At 46.7% G+C, this 14965-nt stretch overlaps 1 protein-coding gene across 2 annotated transcripts in view; it reads left to right on the top strand.

The window, feature by feature from the left end:
• The window catches only part of EPRS1 (glutamyl-prolyl-tRNA synthetase 1), a 483086-nt gene extending 468645 nt beyond the window's left edge, over positions 1 to 14441 (top strand). For both annotated transcript variants that reach the window (XM_085612943.1, XM_085612942.1), the window contains 2 exons: positions 7883 to 7947; positions 14094 to 14441. In XM_085612943.1, coding sequence (XP_085469069.1) covers positions 7883 to 7947; positions 14094 to 14244 — 216 coding nt within the window. In that variant the 3' untranslated portion in view covers positions 14245 to 14441. The remainder of the gene's footprint in view (positions 1 to 7882; positions 7948 to 14093) is intronic.
• Positions 14442 to 14965: the final 524 nt, after the last annotated feature.

Below are 14965 nucleotides of genomic sequence, written 5' to 3'. Positions count from 1 at the left end.
AAATCAGGGATAGCTAGGTGGATTTTAAGTGCATACAAATTTGCTATCACAAAGCAAAAAGAACATTATCTGTTCCACCTAAAGCCCACTCTACAAGAAATATAGGGGCTTCTATGGCTTTTCTAGGGAACATACCCTTAGATGACATCTGCAAAGCAGCCACATGGTCAACACCGCACACCTTCACAAAACATTACTGTGTAGACGTGCACTCCAAACAACAAGCTAGTGTGGGCCAGGCTGTACTAAAGACACTATTTCAAACCACTGCAACGGATACCGGTGGTCGCCGCTAGGGCTGGGTACTGCTATATAATCTATGCAAAAGTGTATAATCTGCAGCTCATATGCCTCTAACGGAATATGCTACTTACCAGTATTTATCTATAGATCTGCAGCTCTACATGCCAAGAACACACGCCCACCCGCCTCCCCGGCTACCTGTATCCGTTCCAGTCTATCTTATTTAGATACAACTCACATGGGTTTCTTACTATTATCACTACGCTCCATCTTTTCCCTGCTGGCGAAAAACAATCTGAGGATGGAGCCGAAGCCCATGCACAGTACGGACCGAAGGAGGGGTCACCGAACTGTGACTTCCAAAGACTTTCCAAGAAGAAAAACAAACTGCAAACATCCGGGCCCAACACCAGATGGCGATCTATGCAAAAGTGTATAGATCTGCAGCTCTAACATGCCAAGAACAGATGCATACTGGTAAGTAGCATATTCCTTCCTTGCTTTACTCACCCCCATCTGCAGATCCTTGGTCCTCGCTGCTACCTCTCCCCCAGTCAGTCCGCCTTTCTCCCCTTTTGTGGCTTCGGAAGGGGTGCCCAACCACGTTCCACCCAGGGCCACAGGCTGGCGCAAGCTACTCCGCCTCTGTGCGGCCGGGGACGTGGGACCCAGCGCCGTGGGTCTAGGGACCAGCGGGCGGCCCAGTCCAGCAGTGCTCCTTCTGCATCTGCCTCCAAACCTTCCTAGTCCGACCAGTTGCCAGTGGGCGGCAAGATCCGCCTACACCTCCCCCACTGGCACAACATCACATCGGGACAGATGGGTTTTGCAGATAGTCCGAAGGGGCTACTCACTCCCCTTCGAGACTACCCCTCCTTCTATGCCACCAACACTCATCACAGGTCAAAAGATCAATTGGCCCTTCTGCGTCAGGAAGTTATGGCTCTCTTGGCCAAGGGAGCTATCGAGCGAGTCCCTGTTCCAGGAGTAGGTCGTGGTTGTTATTCCCAATGCTTCCTGGTACCCAAAAAGGTAAAAGGCCTGCGTCCTACCTTGGATCTCAGGGATGTCACAGCTTCCTCTGGAAGGAGAAGTTCAAAATGTTGACATTAGCTCAGGTTCTGTCTGCCCTCCACCCTGGAGACTGGATGGTAGTGTTGGACTTGCAGGATGCTTATTTCCATATCCCCGTCCTACCAGCCCACAGGCGTTACCTGCGGTTCATGATAGGTCACAAGCATTTTCAGTTTATCATGCTCCCTTTTGGCCATACCAGCACCCCTTGGGTGTTCACGAAAGTGATGGCAGTGGTCGCAGCTCACCTGCACTGATCCGGGGTTCCAGTCATCCACTATCTTGATGACTGGCTGTTGGAGGCGAGCTCGCCCCAGGCTGTCGTCTCCCACCTCCAGACTACGGCGGATCTTTTGCGCTTGCTGGGGGTTCACTATCAATGTGCCGAAGTCACATGATTCCCTCTCGGAAGCTCCTCTTCATCGGAGCAGTTCTGAATACAGCGCAGCTTCGGGCTTATCCTCCCGAGCAGCGAGTCCGGGATATTCGTGCTATGATACCGATGTTTCAGCCTCTATCCCGGATTTCGGTGAGAATGACACTGAGGCTGCTGGGCCTCATGGCCTCCTGCATCCTTCTGGTGGATCATGCCAGGTGGCATATGCGGGCTCTGCCATAGAACCTGAAGTTTCAGTGGGCGCAACATCAGGGAAATCTTTTCAATTGCGTCCAGATCTCAGAGGGTACTGCACACCAACTGCAGTGGTGACTAACGAACCAGGATTGGGTCAACAGCAGATCTCTCTCCCTTCCCCAACCAGAGTTTACTGTGGTGACAGATGCGTCACTCCTGGGATGCGGCGGCCACATGGGTGAGGCTGAGATTAGAGGCCTCTGGTCTCCGGTGGAGTCCGGGCTCCACATCAACCTTCTGGAGGTCTGGGCGATTCATCTTGCACTGAAGACCTTTCTTCCTTCTGTCAGAGGAAGGGTGGTGCAGGTGTTCACGGACAACACCACCGCCATGTGGTACTGCAACAAACCGGGCGGGTTGGGGTCGTAGACCCTATTTCAGGAGGCTCTACGCCTTTGGATGTGGCTGGAACATCAGGGCACATCCCTGGTGGTTCAACACCTGACAGGTTCTCTGAACACCAGGGCGTACAAACTCGGCCGTCCATGCAAGGCGGCACTCGCTCGGCAACGCTTTTCGTCGCGAGTGGAATTGCGTACTTCTATATGCCTTTCCGCCTGTACCACTTCTTCCCTGAGTGCTGAAGAAGATCAAGCGCGACCAGGCCCTAGTAATTTTTGTGGCTCCGAATTGGGCACGACGAGTCTGGTATCCCCAGCTCCTGAACATGGCCATCGATCCTCCGATCAGACTACCTCTACTGGAGGATCTTCTGTCGCAGCAGCAGGGGATGGTCCTCCACCCAAACCTTTTCAGCCTCCACCTCCTTGCGTGGAGATTGAGCGGCGACAGTTGACTGCTTTCGACCTTCCTCCAAAAGTCTGTAACGTTATCTTGTCAGCCAGGCGTCCCTCCACCAAAAAATACACGCCTGTAAATAGAACAAATTTGTGGCATGGTGCATAGCAAAGGCTGTGGATCCCCTTTCTTCCTCTCTTTCAGATGTTCTCCTCTTCATTCTTTCCTTGGCCCAGCAGGGCTCTGCTATGGGCTCTCCTTAAAGTTATCTTTCAGCCATTTCGGCCTTTTATCACCTTCTTGATCAGCCTTCTCTTTTCTTCAGGGCATTACTCACCTTTTTCCTCCTATTCCTATAGTAATGCTCCAGTGGGACTTGAATCTTGCCATTATGTACCTTATGTGTGCTCCTTTCGAGCCACTACATAATTGTCCTCTCAGACTCTTGACTTTAAAGACTGCTTTTCTGGTTGCCATCACCTCTGCTCGCAAGGTGAGTGAGCTTCAGGCTTTATCTTCTAAACCTCCTTTCCTTGCTGTCCATCCGGACAAGGTTGTCCTCCGAACTAGACCTTCTTTTCTTCCCAAAGTGGTTACCTCTTTCCACATTGGACAGACCATAACTTTGCCCACCTTCTTCCTGCCCCCGCATCCTTCCAAGGAGGAGGAGAGACTCCAAGGTCTGGATCTAAAACGTGCGCTATAATTTTATCTGGATCACGCAAATCAATTCCAGGTGCACGATCAACTCTTTGTTGGCTATGTGGGCGACGAGAAAGGTCGGGCCTTGCAAAAACGGACCATCTGTCGATGGGTCGTCCTTTGCATTAAAATCTGTTATTCCTTGGTGAAAAAGGAGCCTCCTGTAGGACCACATGCCCATTCCACCAGGGCGATGGCAGCCACTACTGCTTTGGGACATGCGAGTCCCCCTCAGTGATATCTGCCAGGCAGCCACGTGGGTATCTCTGCACACATGTATTAAACATTACTGTCTGGTTAGTCTAGTCCGAAGAGACCGCTTCTTTGGCTGTTCAGTTCTCCAGGACTTTCTGTTGTGAACTTGGTTCGCAGACCCACCTTCAGGGTTGGTATTGCTGGGGTATTTATTCTAAGGTAAGGAATCTTTAACTAATAGTCTCTTTCAGATAAACAAGTTACTTAACTTCGGTAACTATATATATGTGTAAGAGACATATATTCGTTATAGTTTCCTTACCGCCCCACCCATCCTCCCCGTTCTGCGAACTGACTTCGAGCATAAGGGACTCCCTTTTCAGGGCCTTAGTTTTGTGCACCAGCGGTCAGTGTCTTGAATGGCTCTGCGCTTCCAGCGTGGAATGCCGTGTAAAGAACTGATGTCCGTGCGCAGGGGCGGCATGTAAGTAGATACTCCGACGTCATCCTGGGGATCACGACGCTGACAACAAACGCGGAGTCGACCGACGCCACCTACTGACGCACGCGGGTATTACTGAGACAGAATTCCCCGGATCCAGACGTCTGGGGGTAATTCTAAGGTAAGGAATCTATAACTAATATATGTCTCTTACAGATAAATCATTACCGAAGTTAAGTAACTTGTTCATTAGGTTTTAAGCCAATGTTTTAGAAGTCAGAGCACATTCACTGGGCTCTCAAAAGCAGTGTCCTAGTGTTAAGAGTTCTAGATTACCTGCAGTTGAGTTCCAAGAAAAATGGAAAACTGCGGGTTACCCCCCAGAAAAAGGTCACTTTCTAACATCACCTTTTTGCTGGATAAATTGGTGCGGAGGACACAGCAGGCTTTCTTGCCAAAAGTTGTGACTACTTTTCACATTGAGCACTCCATCATTTGGTGAGTGTTCTTTGCACATCCTCATCACTCTAAGTAGGAAAAGCTGCATTGGCTGGACCAAAAAGGGTTTGGAGCTTTTATATTGATTGTACCAGGGTACCACATGTGGATGATCAGCTTTTTGTAGGGTTCTCCAGAGAACCAAAAGGGAAGGCTGTGCAGAAGAGAAGACCCTGTTAGGGTATATAGTCCTCTATATCCAGATCTGCTTTACACTGGCCAAGAAGCAGCCCCAGGAAGGTCTGAGAGTCTTTTCTACCATGGCTAAGGCTGTTGCTACTACTGCGAGAATGCCACTTTGCCCACTCGATTCTGCAGGAATGGTTGGTCTGAGTCCAGCACAGACCCTCCACCTGGGGAGGTAGTGCTTGGCATCTATTCTTAGGTGAGGAATCTGCGGTTAGAAGTATCAATAAAAAATTAAAAAATATGTCACTTACCTTCAGTAATTCTTTGTTGGTGGACACTCTTTAACTGCATATTACTTACTGCCCTCTCACCTCCCCACTGTGTGGAGTGCCTCTTTTTAACATCTAACAAGGTCCCAATTTTGCATTCAGAACAGTGATAGTTCACTTTCTGTATCTGAGGATGGGAAAAAAAAAGAATATATTATAATATGCAAGGGGTAGTGCTTACATGCAGCTCTCCTGTGTCACTTCAAGGGTGGTACGGACACGCAGGAGCACTACTGAAGGAAAGCTTGCCCCAGATCCAGACTGGCACCTGCTTAGTATTCAAATGTGAGTAACCTCGGGTTAGTGTCTGCTAGAAAGAATATTACTGAACGCTAGTAACTTGTTCTTCAATGATCTGGGCACATAGCCGAGAGCTATTGACTGATATGACGATGAATGTAGCAACTGGGTACCAGGCAAATGCTTAAGGGCTTCATGGCCTACTGGCAAATCTCATACTTTGTGTGATATTAGATATCCATATAAGATATTTAAAGCTAAATGGGCTTAAAACAATGAAATTTGGAAATAAGTGACATGGCGCGTTCTTTAAAATCTCCTGGTGATATTGCAGGAACTGATAGTACTTTACCTTGGACCTGGGTGATTTAGTCCTAAATCACACCACATCATTTGTATTTGATTGAAATCGCAATACATTTTTAAATAAAATCTCCACAGTAAGTGTTAAACCAATGAATTGCATTAGTTCCTCACAGACACAGATAAAATGCAGACCCAGCACTCATGAGTGGATACAAGGGGGTTGCAGTTGAAAACCCTAGGGACACCAAGTAATTCCACTGCCATCGTTTTTTTCTGCTGCTTAATGAATAGCTACCAACATTGCCGCATTCCCCAAAGTGTATAATATCCCTTCTCTTGGGAGGGCCAGGGACTTTTAAATGGCTCGTAAGAGAGCTAAATCTTTGTATTGTTTAAGTGGTTAGAAAAAATAGTAGTGGCGGGGTGGAGAGAATGGCAAAGTCGGAAATGCAGTGGAGACCAGAATCCAATTGTAGATAATACAGTGCAGCCATTAGTCTTTTCAAACTGTTACACGTCAGTAGTTTCTGGGCGCGAGGTTGTGGATTTGCTGTATAAAATGTGAGTGGAAAAGAATGGCAAATGTCCAATGACAGACGTTTTGTATGAAATGGGAGAGAGTGGAATGGCTGCAATAGCAAAGGAGCACTAAATTCAGCAAAGTGATCTACATTCTTGAATCCTTTAAAACCTACATTCAAAATTTGCGTTATAGATTCAGGGACCCATTAAAAGATCCAAAGTTCTCAAGATTATTATCTTTGAAAATTGCAATGCAGATTTTCTTCAGATAAATGTGGAAGACTGTCTGGTTACCCATTAGCTTAGAAGAGATATGATTAGGTTTCCTGGAGTTCACTTATTGTTTTGTTACATCAGGGTGAATCTCGTCTGAGCGATTTAAGCAGAAGTAAGCCACACAGTACTGTCCCCGTAGGGTAGCGTGGTCTGACTTTAAAAGCTGTGCATTGTTCATTTCTGCTACTGCCAGGAAAATGCCCTTTACTCGATCACCCAGTGATAGATCCTTGTGATCTGGCTAAACTACAGCCATCTTTAGTTCAGAATCTGTATCTACAGCTTTAAGTTTACGCCTGGCTATTAGCACTTTAAGGGGAATGTATTTCAGTCCTCATTTACCGTATCCTTTTCCTATATACCCTAATAGCTGTCTGACGTGGGATAATGTTATTAAAACCTACTTCAACTTCGGTCAAAGCAGTGTTTTGGATGGAAAGTGATGCAGGGAGGACCCAGGGACTTGAGTTTAAACCACCTACGAAGCAGTACAGGCTACCACTTCTGCCCCATCTTGTAACTGAATGTGTTGCAGGAGGAGCCCAAGGGGTCAGAGGCAGATGCTTGCTCTTCCATCCATGCATGTGCACTGCCACAGTGCTCTGGGTCTACCTCCAATAAGGTGTGGAGTGACAGGGGATCCTCAGTTCAGCACATTAGTGGAAGGGTGCAAAGGCTGTGGCCCTGTGTCACTGCTGCCCTGTGGCATGTGGATGAGCGAGAGGCAACCACCGCGCTCTGTGTGTTTGTGATGCCAGGTGTGCTTAGTATTACTTTCCTTCATGTGGTGTTTGAGTGGGGGTATTTTCGGATAAACATTTAAAAGGCGGCACAGGTATGTATAGAACGTTGTTACTAACATCTTTTCATTCCAAGTCAAAGGGCTGATCTTCCTTCATGGACACTAATTAGAATGTGTCTGACTGCTTATTACCTACATAGGTACATTATTAAAAAAAGACCACACTACCAACTTTTTATAGAAAAAGCATTTGAAACGAAAAAACAAATGATTACAGTCATTATGGTTGGTTAACATTAATGGTGGTCTTACTGTTAGTATTTTGGGCAAAATGAGAGTACAGTTGTATCTACTTACCTTAACAACCAAAAGGTATCTGTATTTTCTCTAAGCAACACTTTTCATTATTTCTGTAAATTTCACTAATTAGAACAAATGTTTATTCTTTTGCCAAGAATGAAGTGTTGGAGATGAGGCTCTAGCAAGCCCTGCAATGGGGTTATATTGGAGACCGGCACAGTCACCCATGTTGAAACAAACATATTTTATCAATAGCCTATCGGATTACGAGCAGCAAACCTTATTGATCGTATCATGCAAATAACATTTCCAATGGGCTCTGTTGGCAGATGTTGAACTTTATTTGTTGGATTTTTTAGAATATTTACTCTACATAATTCATACATGTGTGAGTTACAGGTGTGCATTTGTGTCTAAGTATTTCTATTTGTTTAATGTTTGGTAAATGTATATACTGCCTAATACTTTCTGTAATGCCCATTATTTATTTTTTATATATTTATTTACCAAAGATTGTTCAAATTCCATTCTGCGGTGAGATCGAGTGTGAAGACTGGATTAAAAAAACTACTGCCAGGTAAAAATTATTTAAATGTGTGGTATGCCTCTACTGCGATGCAGTCTGATATTGGTTTGCCAGTCTGCCACCCTGTTAACATTTCATTTCACATGTATTTTCACTTCAAGGACCACATCATGACCACTATCATCTTTATCCCTGATTTTATTCAGCTTTTTCTGTTTTAAACAGCCCAGTCTCTGAAATGTGTGTTTATTATCGTTTATAGCACTTAATACTAATGAGGCCCAAACTTCTGACGTAGACCTTAAATCGAGAAGTATGGTCTAAATTGGTTAAATCTATATTGCCGGTGAATTTGGTGAAAGCCACACTATCTTTTAACTTAACAAGTAGGAAGCACAACAAATGTTTTTGCGCGAGAATAGGCTCTCATAAATGTTTTAATGTTTGATTTCTCACACAAGCCTAATTTTAGATGATGGTTTGCTCATGCTGCCTGTTTTTGTTCACAACTTTGCAAACTTCACATGAACAGTGCAAAAATGAAGTTAAAGTCTTCTTGAAGGTGTGAAGAAGAATCCTCCACAATTCTGTAAATTCCTAAGATCTAGCATTGCCGTTTATTCTAGGGTACACTTTGAAAAACAATCCCCCCTCCTTCCCTGTACTTCATTCCGCCTCACCACTAACTTCTGCTCCTCTTCACCCTCTTTTCCATTCTTCTTGCAGGCTCTGCACAATGTAAGCTCTTCAGGGACTGTTGTCTGTAGCTTCAGCCTCAGTCAACAGTCCCTTTTACAGAATCTCTATAGTGAATGGCAAACAGTTATTTTTTGTTGCTCATTTCACCACTGTTCTCATCCTCTGATTTTTTAACTTGGATGCCCTCGTTTTTATTTTTAATTCAGCATCCTTTACGCTCTTCACCAAAGTCTTAGTCTCCACATATGGACAAGCAACATCTAGGTATTGCTATCCTCACTCATGACCTTTTGATTAGTAAAATCTAAAAAAGTGTATTATTCCTGAAGCGAAAGAAAGGGGAAGGGAGGTGGTAGCTGTCAGTCGGTAAGGGGAGGACTGGGGGATCCAATTAATCAGAAGCAATGACCCTCACACACCCCAAGTGGTGTAATTCTTCCTTATTGGGCAGTTCCTCGTTTGGCCGGCGCTGCAATGCCCAGTGGGCCCCTCAATGGGGCTCTTTGCAGGAGATCTTTAAAGTTGGTTGCCATGATGATTAGTATCTGTGATGGTGCTGTGAGAATAGGGTGGTGACGTGTGTGGTGTTAAAAATGTCTAAAGGGTAGGCACCCGCCGCAAGGCTTGCAGCCCTCTCAGAATTGGCTGTCCGGATTTCTGGAAGCAATGGGGATGGTAGATGGGTGGCGAACTCTCAACCCCAACGGGACACAATATACACACGTATCAAGCGTGCATCGTAGTCTGTCATGCTTTGATTACATCCTAGTTCCGGCGTCACAGGCCCATACCATTCAAGAGGTCCGTCACTTGGGGCGAGGTATCTCTGATCACTCCCCGTGTGGCTTCACATGAGAATGAGAAGCTTTGCAGCCGGCAAGATAGTGTTGCAGGGATTCTGCTCATGCACAGAACTATGCGCAGGAACCCAGGACCTCAGAGAATTGTGGTGTACCAAAAACTCCCCTCAGAACCCAGAACCCCTTATCCGACTAGCTTTGTGTCCCATTCGTTATCCGAGATCTAGCTTGGCGGTCCCAATGTATAGACAACCCAGAACAAGCGACTTAGAATATTCTCAGGAATGGTGGGAATCAGAAATACCTTTTCGTTATTATTCTCATATCAGTCCACAACAGAATAAACAGAGACACGGTTAGAGTTTAAAGAGTTTCATTTATAAACCTCGTGTCCTAAGATGCAGTATTTTGGCTAACATAAGCAGACAAATGGTTAAGATCAGAACCATCAGCATTGTTACAATACCATAGAAAATGAAAGGAGCAATCGTAATAAAATGACAGTGGAAATTAGCCACCCTCCTTTCGCTAGTAAACTAATAGTATTATTATTAGACTAATAGAAGGTCTCTAGGCTTGAATGGGGAACCCCATAATGTATAGATCAGCTTAGTGGAATCACATCACAGGATCAGCTAGGCTCTCTCCTGGGAACACTCTTCTGCCGACTAACTCTTAAACATGCTGCACTGCAATATTAAAAAGCACTCGTCTTAAAGGTATCTGCAGCTGCGTGCATGTTATGGCTAAATAGTGGTAAGATCAACCTGAACACAAAAACATGCACCGTCTAGTGACCCAGACTGGTTCTTTACACAATGTACAGCCCAAGGTCGCTGCTCACTGTTAAGAATGTTAAACAACAGACAGTTCTCATGTGAAGCAAAGTCGAGTAAGCATTTCTCAATTAATAACATGTGACAACAGTGTCGCGTGCAAAAGCAGCAAAAGCTGCAAGATGGCTTTCTAACCTCTAACGCGGTGATGCCAACTTAGCATTGTACATAGGGAGATAGGTATCATCACTACAATAGCCCCGATAAACCCATGGTATCTGACTGATCCAATTATCCGTAAAACTGCCATTAAGGCCACAGACGCCTACTTCCGAGAAAATGGGGGCACAGTTGGCATACAAAACAGTCATCAGGGGCGAGATGGTTTCTGCCATAGCTGGGAAGAAGAGGGATGGACAGGCCGAGTTAGTAAGAGCGGAGGAAGAGGTGCTGAGGTCAGAGGAGGAGATAGCTCGGGGAGTGACCCCAGATGGCCTCCACCGGTTGAGGTTGAGGCAGGAAGAGTTGAATAGTATTGCTAAAAGTAGGGCGCAGGCCCAGTGCGGCAGGATCCAGAGCAGGGTGTACGAACTGGGGGACAAGGCTGGGAAGCTGATAGCGTGGCTGGACAGGAGGGAATGGGCCTCGCGTCTTGTGCCCGAGTTACAGGGTGAGGATATGCAGCCTATTACTGAGCCGCAGGCCATTGCCGACACTTTCGCTGACTATTACCGCACTATCTATAGTGCCTCCGGGACATACTCGGAGGATGACAACAGTGACATGATGGGGAACGTACAGCTCCCCATGATCTCGGAGGAAAACGGGGCATATATGGAGTCCCCATTGACGGATGAGGAGGTTGCGCAGGCGATCCGTTAAGTGCGCTCCGGGAAGGCCACGGGTCCTAACGGTATCCCGGTTGAATTGTATAAGCTGGTGGCCAATAAACTTGCCCCACACGTCCGTGCAATGTTTGAGGACAGCAGAAATACGGGAACGCTTCCATACGATCAGCGGGTCGCCAATATAGTCGTCATTCATAAAGAGGGTAAACCTGAAACACACCGCGGATCCTACAGGCCAATATCGCTCCTGAATGCGGAGCCTAAAATTCTGGCAAAGTTGTTGGCCACGAGATTAAGGAAGGTAATCACTGCTCTTGTGCATCCGGATCAATCGGGCTTTATGCCACATCGCAATACGGCCCTTAACCTGCGCCGCCTGCACGGGGTGCTGAGTAGGGCATCGACGATACAGGAAGCGGCGGCCCTGGTTTCGTTGGATGCCACCATGGCTTTTGACATGGTTGAGTGGCCTTATTTATTTGCAGTATTGCGCAAATTCGGATTCGGCCCGGTGTTCCTGAGCTGGATCCGTCTCTCATATTCTGACCCGATGGCCCGGGTAGTAGTGAATAACCGGAAGTCCAAGGATTTCCAGCTGAGCAGAGGCACGCGTCAGGGTTGCCCCTTGTCGCTGTTGCTTTTTGCGCTGGCACTCGAACCGCTGGCAGCTTGGATTCGGCAAGACCAATCTATTCGGGGATTGCAGTGGACCAATGAATGGGATGATAAGATCTCCCTATACGCGGACGATGTTCTGCTCTACATTGCCACTCCTAGGGCGTCACTGATTTGCTTATTAGACGTGTTAGCTATATTTGGTAGGTATTCCGGGTACACAGTTAATTGGTCCAAGTCTGTCATTTATGTGCTGTCAGGCGAACCGCCGGCAGTACCGCCGGGTTGCCCAATAACAATCGCCACTGACTGCTTCCGTTACCTCGGGATTTATGTGTCCCTGGTTCCGAGGCGGCGCTTTGCTTGTAATCTGGACCCGCCCCTGCAGCGACTCAAAGCAGATGTTGCACGTTGGAGATCCCTTCCTCTCTCTATGCTTGGGAGGGCGGTCCTCTTTAAAATGATGGCACTTCCGCGTTTCTTGTACGTGCTCCATAACACGATGGATCCGGTCCCGGGGTCCTACTTTAAAGAGGTTGAGAGCCTCCAAAGGAAACTTCTTTGGGATGGCAGACCCCGGATTGCGTTCACCAAATTGACCCTGAATTGGTATGACGGGGGGGATTAGTCTCCCTGACATTCGGAAATATTATTGGGCGGCCCAGTTGGCTGCGATTAACCATGGGATGCACTGCAGCCCTGACGATCCCAGTTACGCCATGGATAGGTGGCTGCTCCCGGGGGAGACTATACTAGGGCGTTGTATGCTAGGCCGCGTAGATTCTCGTTGACAGGCCCAACTGCACACGCAGTCCAAACATGGCATGCGGTCAACAAACATATGGGATGGGACGGTAAGCTGAAGCTAGCAACGCCTCTGTGGGAATCAGAAAAATTAGGGAGCCTTTGGAAATCCAAGGGCTTTTATAGGTGGGATCTTATAGGGATCGCGCAGATCAAAGACATGTGGGGACAGGGCGCGGTCCTACCGTTTGCTGCCCTCAAGGAGCAGTATGGCATGGCGGACGCGGAGCACTTCCGGTACCTGCAGATCCGGCATGCGTTATTAGCGTGGATCCCGGTGGGCGAGTCACTGCCAGAAGCCTCACCATTGGAGGCTAGGGTGTTGGATGGGCATATCCCTGAGAAAACCATTTCCCTTATTTATAAGAAACTAATTAACAATATGGAAGATCCACTGGTGCGCCTCAGGAGGAAGTGGAATAGTGAAGGCCTCGAACTTGACGATGAAGACTGGCAGGAGGCAGTCTCCTCCCCCAGGGTGGTGGCAACTCAGGCCCGGCTTAGGTTGGTACAGCTCAATATTTTGAATATGACATATGTAACTGGTCCCGGGCTGGTTCGTATGGGGCGGGCGGAAAGCGGGGAGTGTAGACGGGGGTGCGGAGAGCCAGGGACTTTCTTCCATGTCCTTTGGGGGTGCCAGCGGATAGCAGAGTATTGGAGGTATACACCGAATTATGTGGGCTGTGTTAGGGGTTGACATCCACCCAGAGGCACGTAGGTGCCTGCTCAATGTCTGGGAGCCTACTGACCTCAACGTGTACACTACACAGTGGGCTACGCTGGCGTTCATGATAGCGAAGAGAAACATCGCGCAATTGTGGGGCGCGGCACAGCCACCCGGTCTGGGGAAGTGGAGGGAGGACCTAGACTGGTGCATGTGGAGAGAAAAGGCGGTGTTTGTGGCCAGGGGTTGCCCCGGAAAGTGGAGTAAAGTGTGGGGAGCTTGGAACCACTATAGAGGTGATGTATGTCCCCCACCGAGCAGACTAACTGCTGATGAGGCTCATGTAACCCCCTAACCGCTACGAAACTCTGTTTGAAACATGTACTGAGTTGTCTACTCAGTGACCGATTGTAACCGACGACGCCTGCCAATGAATATCTGCTGTCTGACTGTCGAATTGGTTTAATAAAGAATTTTTTTTTAAAAATTAAAAAATGTTTAAAGGGTAATTATTCTAATTTAATTTGGTGGTCCTCTTGGCATGAGTAAAAGAGAAGTGGCTGTCCTAGGGCTAAAAAGACCCCAAAAAGAAAGGTACCCACGTGGTCCAAAGTGGAAAAATCCCTTAGATCTCCCCACCTCTGCTGACCTGAAGATAATGAGGTAGTTGTCGAGGAAATATATAAATTTCATCTCATTGGTATCCGTCACAGTTGTGATGGAGTAACCGATCCGCCAAAAACTAAATCGGGCTCTAACGCATCAAGAACATTTGCCCATGTTGACTCAAGAAACATTGCGAGGTCTTAATGAGTCACTCCTCATCATCTTGAGATCTGACTAACACAAATCCGCTCCAGTCTTTGTAAAGCAGGTGGATACACCATCAGTATTACAGCTCCACTTAAAATTAATAAAATACTATCCTCAAGTTTGTGCCAAAAAGAATACAACATTGAGATAACTTTTCTCTTTTCTTTTCCTTCAGGGACCAAGACCTTGAACCTGGAGCTCCATCAATGGGCGCAAAAAGTCTCTGCATTCCATTCAAGCCCCTTCGTGAGCTGCAACCTGAGGCCAAGTGTCTCTGCAACAAGAACCCTGCGAAGTTCTACACCCTGTTTGGCCGCAGTTACTAATGCCCTCTCCTGAACTCTGAATCTGTAGAGTATTTTTTAAATAATACAGAAACCATGACAAATATTATCAGTTTAGTGGACAACACCCTTTACAAGATGAACTCCTTGAAGAAATAGATTGGAGGTTTGGAGGTACCCTCAACTTGTAAAACATTTTCTGTAATCACCCAGACAATAAAATCTATATTGTGAATTTAGGTTGTTTATATTCTTCCGCATTTATTTTCTTATCTCTTCATTGCGTTTTCTTTGACAACATAATACTACAGCTGCTATTGATGCAACACCTGTGAGGATCAGATTTTTTTCCTGGATCATAATCTTAGCACAAACCTTCGTAGACTTATTCTGGTTACTCCCAGATGTGGTGTTATTAAGCTCACACCTTGCTACTTCAATGTTTAAAAAGCTGGAGGAAACTCAGTGCTTCCGTAAGTAGTCTCCCAGATTCGTCCTTTTCTCATTGGTTGCCTCTACACACACCTCCGTTCCAGCTCCTGTTGACCACAACCTGGTTCGCTGCATCTGGACCAGTGCACACAGGTGCTTTTGTGCATTCTTTTAAATGCCTACTGTCCTCAGCAGAATTCTTACTCTGTCCCAGGTACCCAGTAATTTACTGCAGTGTTGTGAAACAGTACTGTATTTAATGCTCTGGCCCTTTATATACCTCATATTCTGCAGTTCATATTGCCTCTTAGCGCTGTCTGTTGTCTGGGGT

The sequence above is a fragment of the Triturus cristatus genome, chromosome 6, assembly GCF_964204655.1.
Source record: "Triturus cristatus chromosome 6, aTriCri1.1, whole genome shotgun sequence".
In the NCBI taxonomy this organism is placed as follows: domain Eukaryota; kingdom Metazoa; phylum Chordata; class Amphibia; order Caudata; family Salamandridae; genus Triturus; species Triturus cristatus.
The sequence above is the reverse complement of the archived record's forward strand: the minus strand, read 5'-3'. Positions and strand labels throughout refer to the sequence as shown.